Source organism: Heterodontus francisci, chromosome 3 (assembly GCF_036365525.1).
Source record: "Heterodontus francisci isolate sHetFra1 chromosome 3, sHetFra1.hap1, whole genome shotgun sequence".
Taxonomy (NCBI): domain Eukaryota; kingdom Metazoa; phylum Chordata; class Chondrichthyes; order Heterodontiformes; family Heterodontidae; genus Heterodontus; species Heterodontus francisci.
In genome coordinates, this window is record NC_090373.1 from 75841131 (window position 1) to 75855773 (window position 14643).

Sequence of the window (14643 nt, forward strand, 5' to 3'; positions counted from 1 at the left end):
GTTGCTAATATCCAGTATATACCCGAATCCTTGCGATAGGATATTTTGCTACTATTTTAAAAATACAAATTGATAAGTAGAAATTTAGAAAAAAAAGAATGAATGAACAAGTTTAATTTCCTCCCCAGGTGACTAATACACTTCTCCAGGTTTGCTCAAGGCAAGTACTTATCTGTTCAAGTGTATTGTGGGCGGTTGAGTGTTGGGTAGTGACGCTAGGGGCCGGGGACTACATTAGTCGGGAGCTCAGTGAGATTAGCTCAGTAGAGGCAGCTTCACAAATTGTTGAAAGGGGCTTTCTTTTGCCGGGGGGAAAAGATAAACCAAAATGAAGACGTCAAATTTCAGTCTCAAGTTTCTTTTGGCCATGGGATTTCCTTTCGTCCTGTTGGTAAGTTGTATTTTGTTGAGATGATTATAAATTATGGTCTTTAATTGAAAGTGATTCAACTTTAATGGGATAGGAAAGTAGGGTTTGCACTTGAATAATTTTGCCACTCGATCGAGTGTAAATGAGGCAAATAGTGTTTAACCTTTAAAAAAAAAACTCATTTCGTAGCTCTTAGCATAGTTTCTTTGCAGAAAGTCCGAAAGTAAGAGGATTGGATTTCGTGCTGAGTTCGGTTCTGACTCCAGTTCTGTTCCTATAGACTTATTGCTGAACCTATTTTTGTGGCTCTCGGGCCGAACTGAGAGGATCGTGGCGGTCCCTTTGGCTGCTAGTTACCTGGATATTGCAATACGGATCTGGAAAGGACACCAGGACGTTTACTTCCCACAAACACATACAGCTAGAGGCAGCAAGACACACAGACATACACTTAAATGCAGGCAACAGAATTTAGTGGGTCATGAGCTAAATTTGAATCGAAGTCCGGCGGAAAATGCTCGATTATCGCCGTGTTGCAATTTTCCAATTCCTAGATTCCGCCTCATTTTAAGGTATTGTGCCACTATTCGTGTTCAGTAATACTTGAAGAATACTTCTTGTTTTGATGCTTTCAATTTTGATTTACTGCTGCGATATGCACTAAGTTAGACATTACAGTGGGTGAGCGTAAACTGAACTTTACATGAAATCGTACACCAGTGAATGAATCCTGGGTAAGACACAACTGGACGTCTCACCTAGAATATTAAATACGATCCAAGTATTATTCTGAATGGGACCCTCCTATGACGTCAGTTGACCAATTGCCATAAAAAGCTTATAAAGTCATCTAAGTAGGATAAATAGGATCTTATTTTCATTTGTTAACATTTTAAAAGTCCGGAATATTCCAGTAGCACAGAACGTTTCTGTTAGATATGAAGGAGTGGTTGTATTACAGAAATATATATTACAGTGTAATTTGGCAAGATCACCATTTCCAAAACCAAATTCAATAAGAAATCACATCAATCAGCCCAAACAGGTAAGATGATAGAAATTGGCACAACTTGCATTCCTTAAAGAAGTTAGGGATCTCTTAATGATTTGTTTCCCCTTTTTAACTACTCGAAGTTGTCAGTTGTACAATATTTAAAACAGTTGTCACACTTGAGGGAATCAAATGTAATGATGTTTTGTGAGCATATCTCCTTGTAAATTGAAGGGCGATTTCTTTTCATGACCTTCGCGATCCTTAAAATAATAGAGAAAATCTCATAACTCTCTACATGTTTCCGTCTGCCTCTATCCCAAGTATATTAGTGGCTTTTTTGATGTACAACAGTAAGACTGTTAAAACTATTGAAAGGTTCTTGAGTATATTTTAGACTGGAGAGTTTGACTACATAAATAATTCCCAAAGTAGTCAGAACAGCAACCTCTGGATATCTATGTTCTTCTGTGGAATAATTATTATTGAAGCTGTCTGGGGAGCATCGGTCTAATTAGTGCTTGCATTGCACTGTGATTTTCACACTGAGCTGTGTTGTGGTGTAAACTTGGTACAAAATGATAACTTCGAAAGTCAATTGCACAGTGTTAGTTCCTCCGCCTCCATAATGACCCAGACAATTAGATGGCTTGGTGTGGGAGTGACACTAACTTCAGTTTAATGGTTAGATTGTAAGTCAAAACTGTCATTATAACCACACCAGTTACTTAACAAAATAAATCTAGCTTGTGGGCCAATAGCCTTGTGCTGACGAATAGATATTGTGTGTGCAGGTGTTAATTGGCCACATGCGCTAGTCCAATATTGTGGACATTGATGTACGTATATGGGCAATGGCAGACTGGTTTGAGGGGTGGGCACATGCAGAGGAGAGGTAATAAAGCTCAAAAATTGCTGACTTGGCAGGAAGGGGGCTGAGCTAGGAACTGGGGAATGCTGACATACCTGGCCCAAAAGTTGCACCTGGGGACTGCACAGACTTGGCTGAACCTGGAGAATGAAGATGGGGGAAGAAAGAGGTTCTTGTGAGGAAAATGGAGGAGATCCTCCAAAGCCACATTGGCCAGTTTCAAAATGATCGGGGACGGTGGGTCATTGACCCCATTGGCTCTGTCACTGTAAATAGCTATGTCTGTGTAGCACCCGCTATCAACATCATGGGGGTCACCATTGATTAGAAACTGAACTGGAGTAGCCATATAAATACCATGGTTACAAGAGCAGGTCAGAGGCTTGGAATCCTGTGGTGAGTCTCATCTCCTGACTCCCCAAAGCCTGACAACCATCTACAAGGCACAAGTTAGGAGTGTAATGGAATACTGTCCACTTGCCTGGATGGGTGCAGCTTCAACCACACTCAAGAAGCTCAACACCATCCGGGACAAAGCAGCCTGCCTGATTGGCACCCCATCCACAATATTCTCTCCCACAACCACTGACGCACAGTGGCAGCAGTGTGTACCATCTACAAGATGCACTGCAGCAATGCACCAAAGCTCCTTAGACAGCACCTTCCAAATCCGCAACCTCTACCACCTCGAAGGACAAGGGCAGCCGTTGCATGGGAACACCATCAGGTGCAAGTTCCCCTTCAAGCCACACACCATCCTGACTTGGAACTATTTCGCCATTGTCGCTGGGTCAAATTCCTGGAACTCCATTCCTAACAGCACTGTAGGAGTACCTACCCCACATGGACTGTAGCAGTTCATGAAGGCAGCTCACCTCCACCTTCTCAAGGGGCAATTAGGGATGGACAATAAATGCTAGCCTAGCCAGCGATACCCATGTCCCATGAATGAATAAATTAAAAAAAAACACACTGTCCATCCCTGGCTGCACATGCTCTGGAGCACTGCAAGGTCTGGAGGAAGCCAAAGTATTGTTTTGTGAAATCATGTTAAGTGTAATGACAGCGTACATGTCCTAACCTTTCAAAAATATATAAAGTTCAGACATGTCTTAAGCTACAGAATGTTTTAATTTGCCTTGAGGACATGCCAAACATTTTATCCTTAGATTATTATTTCCAACTACTTTTATTAAAGGAGCTATACCCCTTCAAATTGGTATTGTTGATTATGATTTGGGCAGTAATTATCAAACAAAAATGTATTTATATTCGAGGATTGGAAAGCTCAGTGGTTTGATTAATCCATCAAAACCTCTTGATTTTCTTATTTACTGCTATGTGCAAGGATCATAACAGAGTATGATCAGCCTAAATTCACTTGATATGCTAAAGAATCAGTACCAGCTTGCCATAGCTTACAATGAATTGATTCTAACTTGACAATATTTATGAGATCCCAAAGATTAGGCATGAGGGAAAAGGACATGAAGCAGTTGGGATGCTGCTCTGTGTTAAAGATGGTTGTTAGAACAGATAGATGGTGTTTTACCTTTTGTCTGACTGTGAAGGGTTTTTAAACCTGACATCAGTTACCCTATGTAGAAAATTTTCTGTTTCTGGTTTAGATGTTCTGTATCTTGGTGACAATTTTGTTTAAATGGTGAGTGATTAACCAAACCTGCACCACCTGTTCATACTTGCCTGGAACTTGTTGGACAGCATATGTTGCAACAACAATATTGTAACCTTGAAGCCTTGGTGGAAGAAAGTGGGACTACCTGTTCTGAAGAACTAAATTCATAGTACCTTCTACAAAGGAGCATATGAAATTACAAGCCTGGAAAGGTCCAGTCCCAAATATACTGTCAGGAGTAATGAGAATATATTACAATTTCTTAAGTAAATTTCGACTTTTCTATCCAAAGTACATATGATTTAGTTCCCCAAATATATCAGAAACGTTTAACATTTTTAAAATAAAAAATGACTTTGCAACTCAAATGGCTCTGGGTATACTTAGAGCTGTAGCATCAATGTGAAGTAAAATCACCACTAGCTTGATAGTTTAAATTCCACCTAGACCTGGACTCAGCTCCTGAAAATGTGTTGCACCAACAGTAGATCTTGGCATACTGTGTTAAACTAGGGAATATGAACTAGAAAGTTGTCTGTACTTTAAATTAAATATAGGGCATTTCTATCCCTTGTATAAAGTCTAATGCTGTAACTAATTCAGTGCCTAATGCCACTGCTTCTCAGTCCATAAGTTTACACCATTCTCTGGTCAATGTTGCTCTCTTTCTTATTTACCACTTTGCTATTCGGATGCTGTTATCACTCTTGTAATATTTTGCTATTGTATGGTTATCTTTACATGCAGTTGATATAAGCCAATTGATTATTATTGCCTGATCAACTTTCAAACACATAATTAAAACCAGTTCTATAAAGCTTAATGTCACTGGTATGGGGGGGAGAATTGAGATGTGTTGCAGCTTTGAATGGGTTTTACATTTTCTCAACTTCAATTAGAAATGAAGCAATAATCTCAAAGGAGACTTATCTTTGAGTACCTGTTGGGGAAAAAGACAAATGATTTTGTAACAAAAACAGTAAGTGCCAGAAATACTCAGCAGGTCTGGCAACCATTTCTCTCTCCACAGATGATGCCAGACCTGCTGAGTATTTCCAGTACTTACTGTTCTCGTTTTAGATTTCCAACATCTGCCATATTTTACTTATTTTTAAAAGATTTTTTTAATAAACCTACCACTAGGTGGCAGGCCTTGTGATAAGGTTTGACCTCTTGTAATATTTTTGAAGCCGGGGTGTGCATGTGTTGAGGGTGAAAAGACAGATTTGTTCACTTATTTTGGGTTCCAGTACTTCCTGTTACTTACTATTTTCAGTGAAATTTGGCTTCCATGAAAGAAGACCCGTACATTAGAAAACTAAACATCTTTGATACAAAATTGCTCAATTTTTCTTCTGCTCCCTGTTAGGTTTAATTAGCTGGGAAGCAGTGTAATTTTAGTGAGCTGTTGTATCGAAGGTTTTAAAATTGTTGAATCTGCTGATTTATTCAGCATTATTGAAAAGTGAAGCAATTTAAGTTAACAGAATATTTATTAACATCTGCTTATGTTTCATACTGTTTCTTGTTAACGATTGCTGGAGGCAACTTCTAACCTTTCATACTTCAATCCTCTTTAAGGGTGTGGTGACTAATGTGCATTATAACTCTACCTCTCCAATCGAATAAGTATTTATTTCATTGCTATAAGCAACATACAAGCTTCAATTGGAGGAATTGAGAGAGTTAGTGGTGAGGTAGAGCTAAGTGTCGTCAGCATACATGTGAAAACTAACGCTATGCTTTCGAATAATGTCTCCGAGGAAATAGTATCCATCCTTGGCAGACACCAGAGGTAATGGTGTGGGAACGGGAAGAAAAGTCATTGCAAGTGATTCTCTGGCTACGATTTGATAGATAAGACTGGAACCAGGTGAGAGCAGTCCCACCCAGCTGGACGACAGTGGAGAGACGTTGCAGGAGGGTGGTGTAGTCAGTTGTGTCAAAGGCTGCAGACAGGTCAAGAAGGCCAAGGACGGATAGCTTACCTTTGTCACGGTCACATAGGATGTCATTTGCGACTTTGATAAAAGCCGTTTCGTAACTGTGGCAGGGGCATAAACCTGATTGGAGGGAATCAAACATGGAGCTTCAGGAAAGATGGGCATAGATTTGGGAGGTGACAACACGTTTGAGGACTTTGGAAAGGATGGAGTGGTAGTTTGCAAGGATGGTGGGGTGAAGCATTGTTTTTTTTTGAAGAGAAGGGTGATGACAGCAGATTTGAAGGAGCAAGGGACAACACCTGAAGAGAAAGAATTGTTAACAATGTCAGCTAACATGGGGATCAGTAGTTTGGTGGAAATGTAGTCCAGGGAGCAGGAGGTAGTCTGTCTCATGAGCAAGATGAACTCGGAGAAGACATGAGGGGAGATTGGGGAGGAGCTAGAGAAAGTTGCGAGGTCAGGTCTACGACAAGGGGAACTTTAGAGGAAGTTTGAACCTGTGACCTAGTGGAAGGGAGGGACGCAGCAGAGGCAGCTGATTGAATACTTCAGTGTGATTGGCTGTTTACCTGCTTGCTGGCTTCACTGCTACTGCACACCAAGACATCCCCTTGACTTGTGCCAGATTTAAACTGATGTTCGAACAAAGAACAGTACAGCACAGGAACAGGCCATTCGGCCCTCCAAGCCTGCGCCGATCTTGACGCCTGCCTAAACTAAAACCTTCTGCACTTCTGGGGACCGTATCCCTCTATTCCCATCCTATTCATGTATTTGTCAAGATGCCTCTTAAACGTCGCTATCGTACCTGCTTCCACCAACTCCCCCGGCAGCAAGTTCCAGGCACTCACCACCCTCTGTGTAAAAAAAAAAAACTTGCCTCACACATCCCCTCTAAACTTTGCCCATCGCACCTTAAACCTGTGTCCTCTAGTAACTGACTCTTCCACCCTGGGAAAAAGCTTCTGACTATCCACTTTGTCCAGTTAGGAAAGGGGAAAACCATGCCACAGAGCTCGCTCGATCTTTGTCGGCAGATTTCTTCAAGGTCAGCAGCGAGCACAGTTGTTTAGCCACTAACTGGAAAAACTGGACCAATAATTTGTACAACAGTCCTTCTTGACTTACCTGTCTAACTTTATATTAATTATTCCGAGGAACTTTCCCGCACCAATCTATACTGCATTAGTTAGAAATATTCTTCTTTTATTCCACCAAATTTTGTCCTTTTTTTTTCAGTTTTCTCCCATTTTTTTTTCTTTTTTTGACTCTTCCTGTAGTTCAGTTCTATCAACACTGCTTCCTAGTACTCATTTCTCATGTATAAATCTTGGTGAATGTTGACAAGCTATTCAAATATGGTGGGCATCGCAACTCAACACAAACCTGTTCTCAGTGCATGCAGGCATGTACTTTCATTTTTCAGGTGGCCTTTGCTTTGTTGTGATCAGGATTGTGACCCCTGGCTCACTTTCCCAACCCTACCCCCTTCCACTGCCTTCAAGCCCAAGACACTGAGGTCAGTCCTGACTCAAAATCAATTAACTCTTCACAAACCAGGAGTCAAACCTGGGACCTTCAGCACCATGCAAGGTAGTTCATTCATCTTAGGAACTCGTGCATTTTTGTATTGTAAAAGAGAAGCATATTGCACTAAATTGCCCCAGAGTGCCTTTAATGTTATAAATGTAGTGCACTTTTAGGCACCTCTTCTTTATGTCAAACTTCGTTATAAGCCATGCAATAGTCATTGTTGTGTAAAGGACTCTTGCCCTCCTCTTCTCCTTTTCTCTTTCCACTGTACCCAAAACATCTTTAATGGGGATTGTTGCTTTCAACCCAATTATTTTTGTTTGGATGTCTGTAACTAATAATTCAGAAGGATACAATGTTCTGATTTTTTTTTTAAAAAGGAGATGCTGGTAATAGATATTCTTGTAGAGAAATTATTCTCTGAGTGTACAGTCAAAAACCTTCTCGTGTCTATGCCCAATGTTATAAGACTATTGGCTAATTCATTACCATGATCTTCTCCCACAGTGGGCTACATGTGAGAGTAGATAACTGGACAGATGTCCCCTACAGCTGATTTGGTGGTTGCTGAGAACACATATAGGGAGTAATATTGTTCTAGGATGACAACAGCTAAACCTAGAGCTGCCTTTTGTTCTGAACTAGTTGCATCAACCCTGCTTCAGTTTTCTTCTCCCCACACCCCTGCCCCGTGACTGTCGATGCAATATCCTTGTTCCACCATCCATTTAGCAGTTTGCTTCTTGCATTTCTTTTTCCTAACATCCTCACTTCTGAAGATACTGAAGTTTTCCCATGAACGTTAGTAATGTTTGTGTAAATACACAATCATTCAATCATTTTAATCCATAGATTTCAACCAGAAGAGCATGGATCAGCAGTGTGAACACTTAAACCACTGTTTCTAAATTAAACTCCACCCCACTGCAAAAAAAAAAGTAATTTTTAATAGAGGGCCTAATTGAATTAAAGTTCATGGTCCTTTGTTGTAAAAAGATACAATGCTGAGCTGTAGGTGATTAAATTGTCCTTGAGGAGGAATTGAAATGCAAGAAACTTATTAGTTTGTAAAGCGGTGCGGTAAAACATTACTAGCTAAATCTGTATTTGAAGCCACAGGTGATAAAATAGCTCTTACAAAGTTTTTTTTTTCCTTCTCCTTCCAGTGGACCCCTCCTGCCCAAACACCAAAAGAAGAATATTGGGAACAGATTTCTCTCTCTAGTCAACTTTCCTTCTCTGCTTAGTATTTTTTTTTGGACAGGCAGGGAGCCCAGCCCCTCTCTTTTACATGGAAGAGGACAATTTGTGTCAACTGATGTTTGGAGAGTGTGGGATAGGGGGATTAAGGAGGAGGAGTTCCAGACATGTTGATCTGCATTGTTTGTTTGTATAATTCTCCATAATACATTTCCACTTATTAATGGAATTGTGGTGCATTTGTAAACAGGTTTTCATTGGAATTTTATAACTCAAAAGTAACAGTTCAATGAACCCAAATGGTGTTGGATGACAATAATTCAAGGTGCTGTCTGTTTATAGTACATGTCTGTATCTGTATGTCTTATCTCCAGGTTCTTCAACTAGTGCCTCAGCAATGAGAGCTGGCTCCTTCCCATGGTAATTAATAATTACAGAATAACTCCAGTGACTGCACAGAAAAGCCATTTGGAGAACACAAGTTAACCCTTAAAAGCAACCATTTTCCTTATTTCTGTTGCCTGTATGGTCATTCAGGAAGTTAAAATGAATTTTTTGAGTCATTGCATTTTTGGACATTCAGTTCAGCATAGGTCACACAATTCTGGAAAAATTGTTCAGTCTATATGTTTCTATCCAGAAAGACAAAAAAATTGGAACTGATTTTTTTTAAGGAAAGGTTTTTCAATTGTACTAAGGAGCCAGCTATCATGTGAACCAGAAGGCTTGATCTTGAATGGCATGTGATATCGCATTGAGATTCGTACCACAGATACATGGAGCAGATGCATTGTCGCTTCAAAGGCCTGTAATGAAATTTCACCTGTTGCATGATGCAGTTTATATTCAAGTGCTGCATCAGCAGTTCTACAGGGTTGAAGTGAAACCCTGATCTTGGCATCTCATTTCCTAGACTGAGATGCAGACGTTTACAATCTTGTATTTACTAATCCTTGGCTGGAGCATGAACTGTTAACAGCCAACTGATTCACAACTATTGAGCTTTCTCCTTTTACTCTAACAGCAACTAAAAGCTGCATTAAAGTATTTATGGTGATAATGTTTATAGTTATTTAAAATGTGTGTATATTAGTGCACATTTGAATTGTGAAACTTGATTTGTGATTTTTGTACATAAAATCTGAACCATAATATTGTATGTACATTATACTGGTCTTTTATTTTATAAGCCATTGTTTTACTTATGTCAGGTGTGGCTGAGTGGGTAGCACTCTTGCCTCTGGTGTTTGCTGTGTGTAAATTGGCTGCTGAATTTTCTATATTGCAACAGTGACTACACTTCACTTCAAAAGTACTCCATTGTGCTGTAAAGCACTTTGATTCGTCCAGTGATTGTGAAAAGTGCTATATAAATGCGAATCTTTCTTTTTATAATTAAACCATATGTGGAAACCAAACCCCCAGGCTTCCCTGAATACAAAGTAAGTAGAAACCTTTTCAAATTCACAAGGCAGCTATTTATTTCCTCCCATGCAGTGTGTACTTGCAAAGCATTTAAATTACGCATATATTGTATATATGAATATACTATTTTAACATCTATGGAAAATGCTTCAGTCTAGTTATAGAGAAAACTTGCAGCTTACTTACTTTCACTTATTCTGCACAATTGGCTATTCTTATTTCCAGGTTCCTCAACTAGTGCCTCAGCAATGAGAGCTGGCTCCTTCCCACAGTAATTAAATGGCTCTTAAAGGAGTCATTTCTGGCAGTGTAGGTAATAACTTAATTGAAATAACTTATGGAAATCCTCAGGGACCAGTTCCTGCAAAAATACTAATTTTCAAACAATGTCGAGGCGTGTATGAAGAGATAATTGGGCCAATCAACTCTACACAAAAGAGAAATTCAGAGGGCTGCTGATGAGCCGGCATTCTCATGTACCTTCTGGAGGTTGGTTTGCATTAATTGGCAGAAAATTGAAGAGGCTCTTGAAATGGTGGCTGACACAGCGGCATCTAGAAAGACAAGAATTTTAGATATGGAAATCAATAGCAAATACGTACTTAATACAGTTTGTTCTGTTCTATCTTTGGCTACCCATCCATTCCAAAACCACAATCTTTTTAGTACATGTGCTGCGCATCCCATAGGCACACAATGAATGTGGGCTGTCATGGATGCCAAATGAGCTACCAATACAATTCTTGATATTAATCATAGAATCATCAAATCATTACAGCACAGAAGGAGGCCACTCGGCCCGTCGTGTCCCTGCCAGCTTTCTGCAAAAGCAACTCAGCGAGTCCCGTTCCTCCACCTTTTTCCCCGTAGCCTTGCAATTTGTTTCTCTTCAGATAATTGTCCAATTCCCTTTTGAAAGCTACAATTGAATCTGCCTCCACCACACTCTGAGCCAGTGCATTCCAGATCCAACCACTTACTGTGTAAAGAAAAAGGTTTTTCTCAAGTTGCTTTTGGTTCTTTTGCCATTCACCTTAAATCAGCGACTTGTGGTTCTCCATTTGCCTATCAATGGGAACAGTTTCTCCCGATCTACTCCATCCAAATCCCTCATGATTTTGAACATCTCTATCAATCTCCTGTCAACCTTCTCTTCTCTAAGGAGAGCACCCCAAGCTTCTCCAATCTATTCACATCATTGAAGTCTCTCATCTATGGAACCATGCCTGTAAATCTTTTCTGCACCTTCTCTAATGCCTTCACATCCTTCCTAAAGTGTGGTGTCCAGAATTGGACACAATACTCTAGGTGAGGCATTTTATAAAGGTTCACCATAACTTCCCTGCTTTTGTACTCTATGCCTCTATTTATAAAGTCCAGGATCCCATATGCCTTATTAACCACTTTGTCAAACTGCCCTGCAACTGTCAACAATTTGTGCACAAATACCCCCAGGTCCCTCTGCTCTTCAACCCTTTTAGAATTGTATCCTTTATTTTATGTTGCCTCTCCTTGTTGTTCATCTGCCACATGTCCACCCATTCCATCAGCCTGTCTATGTCCTCTTGAAGTGCATCACTATCCTCCTCACAGTTCACGATACTTCCAAGTTTTGTGCCATCTCAAATTTTGAAATTATGCCTGGCACACCCCAGTCTAAGCCATTAGTATAGATCAAGAAAAGCAGTGGCCCTAATCATTCACCACTACTCTGTTTCCTGTTACCCTGCCAACTTCTTATCCATGCTGCCACTGTCCCTTTTATTCCATGGGTTTTAACTTTGCTGACAAGCCCGTTATGTGACACTTTGTCAAAAGCTTTTTGGAAGTCCATGTTGTTAAGAAAACACTATATACCAAATGAGAAATAATAATTAATTGGTTGGAAACTTACATTAGACTTTTAATGGAGAAAATCCTACAGTTAACTTTTAAAAAAAAAACAGTCAGCCAAGATGGCCACCATCATTTGCATCTGAAACACCTTTGCACATTCTAAGGCCCAATCGAAGTCAGAGGGCCTGGACCCAGAACAATAGCTTGCTCTAAGTAATTGAATTACTTGGGATTGCTTCATTAGCACGACAGTCAAGGCAATCCTGACACATTGACTTTGAAAGAGAAAACCCCTCCAAGTATAAATATTGGCATCCTGGGGCCTGTGGAGCCAATTCTGAACCTTGTATCTCATTAGAAGGTTCCAGAGAAGACACTGAGGTACTCTTGTGACCATCTGTCCATCTCCGAAAAAAACTATCTATATATCTCTATATCTATCTCCTGAAAACATCAAGTTTGAAAACCGTCTACAACTGTGGACCCTCCAAGCCTACAGAGACAGGGGAAGAGAGCCACCTACAAGACTGCCTCCAAGAAAACCCTGAGCCAGGCGAGCCAGCCACAAAGTGCACTTTAACCAGCCAAAGACTTCAAGAATACAACTCCAGCCAAATGACCACCGAATCATCCAACCCCAGACTGTGTATTTAACTTTTTTTTTATTCTGGACTTTAATCCATCCAAAAAACCTGCTTTCCACTTTTGTAGTCTATTTTTGTGCGTGTGATCCTCGTGTGAATGTGTGCATGAATGTGTAGTGTATCTTTTCTAAATTATTATTTTAGATCGGGTTTAGCTTGTTGAGTGTAATAAACATACCCCTTGTTTAAACTCAAGAAAACCTGTCCGATTGCTTCTTTCACAATCACATTAAAGATAAAAGGTAAAACACTCACTGAGGTGGTAAGCACAACCACTGTTTAAAAAGGAATAAACCTTGTTGCGGTCAAATAAGAGGAAGGGCAAGAGGGGAGCCTATGACCCCTTCCTCACCTGGCTGTAATAATGTACACCCCACCAACCACATTACCCTCATCAACCATCTTTGTTATCTCATCATAAAACTCAATCAAGTTAGTTAAACACAATTTGCCCTTAACAAATCCGTGCTGGCTTTCCTTACTTAATTCACATTTGTCAAGTGGCTGTTAATTTTGTCCCAGGTTATCATTTTCTAAAAGCTTTCCCACCACTGCGGTTAAACTGATTGGCCCGTAGTTAAATGCTGGGCTCATCCTCACAAGCTTTTTTGAACCAGAGTGTAACATTTGAAATTTTCCAGGTCTCTGGTACCACCTCTGTCTCTAAGGAGGTTTGGCAGATTATGGCCAGTGCCTCTGGAATTTCCACCCTTACTTCCCTCGGCATCCTCCGATACATCTGATCTGTTGCTGGTAACTTATCAAGTACAGTCAGTCTTTCTAATACCTCCTCTTTCTCAATTTTTAACCCATCCAATGTCCCAACTACCTCCTCTTTCACTGACTTTGACAGCATCTTCCTTGGTAAAGACAGATGCAAAGTACTCATTTATTACCTCAGTCATACCCCCTTGTTGGTCCCTAATCAGTTCCGCTCCTCCTTTTATCATCCTTTTACTATTTATATGCCTATAGAAAACTTCTGTTAATGTTTGTTAACTGCCAGTCTCTTCTTATGCTCTCTCTTTGTTTCTCTTTTTTTTCATTTCCCCTCTGAACTTTCTACTTTCAGCCTGGTTTTCATTTGTATTATCAACCTGACAGCGATCATGCCTATTAACTCTGAGGTGTGCCCTTAGCCAGCATGAAGTGTAACTACTTTTGGATAGTAGAGGCTTCAGTCTATCAATAAGTTTGATCTCCTTACTCTACTGATACTGCTGTAGAGATTTCTTTTTGGAAACTAAAGAATGTGATCCTGAGATGGATCAGTTTCTTTTAGATGGGATAAGATGAATACTTCAGCTTCGAGAGCACAAAATCGACAGTATCATATTGGCCAGGTGTATGATGAGTGACCATTCCATTTTTTTCACCCTTCTGAAGTTGAAAGTGACCCCTTTTTTTGTTTAATTAGTGAGTGTGTAGATGTAGTGTTTGGACTGGATGGACCAGATTTCATTATTTTTGGAGACTCATTCAGCTTATTCTAAAATTTATTGTAATTAGTTGGAATTTTACTTAGTCCATTTAGTTTCTTGGTAATTTGGATGGTGACAGTGTACTCCCATTTTATGGTAAGTTGTGCTGCTCACCTGTGCCACTCAAAGAACAAAGAAAATTACAGCACAGGAACAGGCCCTTCGGCCCTCCAAACCTGCGCCGATCCAGATCCTCTATCGAAACATGTCGCCTATTTTCTAAGGGTCTGTATCTCTTTGCTTCCTGCCCATTCATGTATCTGTCTAGATACATCTTAAAAGATGCTATCGTGCCCGCGTCTACCACCTCCGCTGGCAACGCGTTCCAGGCACCCACCACCCTCTGCGTAAAGAACTTTCCACGCATATCCCCCCTAAACTTTTCCCCTCTTACTTTGAACTCGTGACCCCTAGTAATTGAATCCCCCACTCTGGGGGAAAAAGCTTCTTGCTATCCACCCTGTCTATACCTCTCATGATTTTGTACACCTCAATCAGGTCCCCCCTCAACCTCCCTCTTTCTAATGAAAATAATCCTAATCTGCTCAACCTCTCTTCATAGCTAGCGCCCTCCATAGCAGGCAACATCCTGGTGAACCTCCTCTGCACCCTCTCCAAAGCATCTACATCCTTTTGGTAATGTGGCGACCAGAACTGCACGCAGTATTCCAAATGTGGCTGAACCAAAGTCTTATACAACTGTAACATGA

General features: G+C 40.3%; 1 protein-coding gene across 1 annotated transcript in view; it reads left to right on the forward strand.

Annotated features, from left to right (window-relative positions):
* Positions 1-236: 236 nt before the first annotated feature.
* The window catches only part of LOC137352366 (syndecan-3-like), a 65861-nt gene continuing 51454 nt past the window's right edge, over positions 237-14643 (forward strand). The window contains exon 1 of the mRNA XM_068017667.1: positions 237-391. Coding sequence (XP_067873768.1) covers positions 329-391 — 63 coding nt within the window. The 5' untranslated portion in view covers positions 237-328. The remainder of the gene's footprint in view (positions 392-14643) is intronic.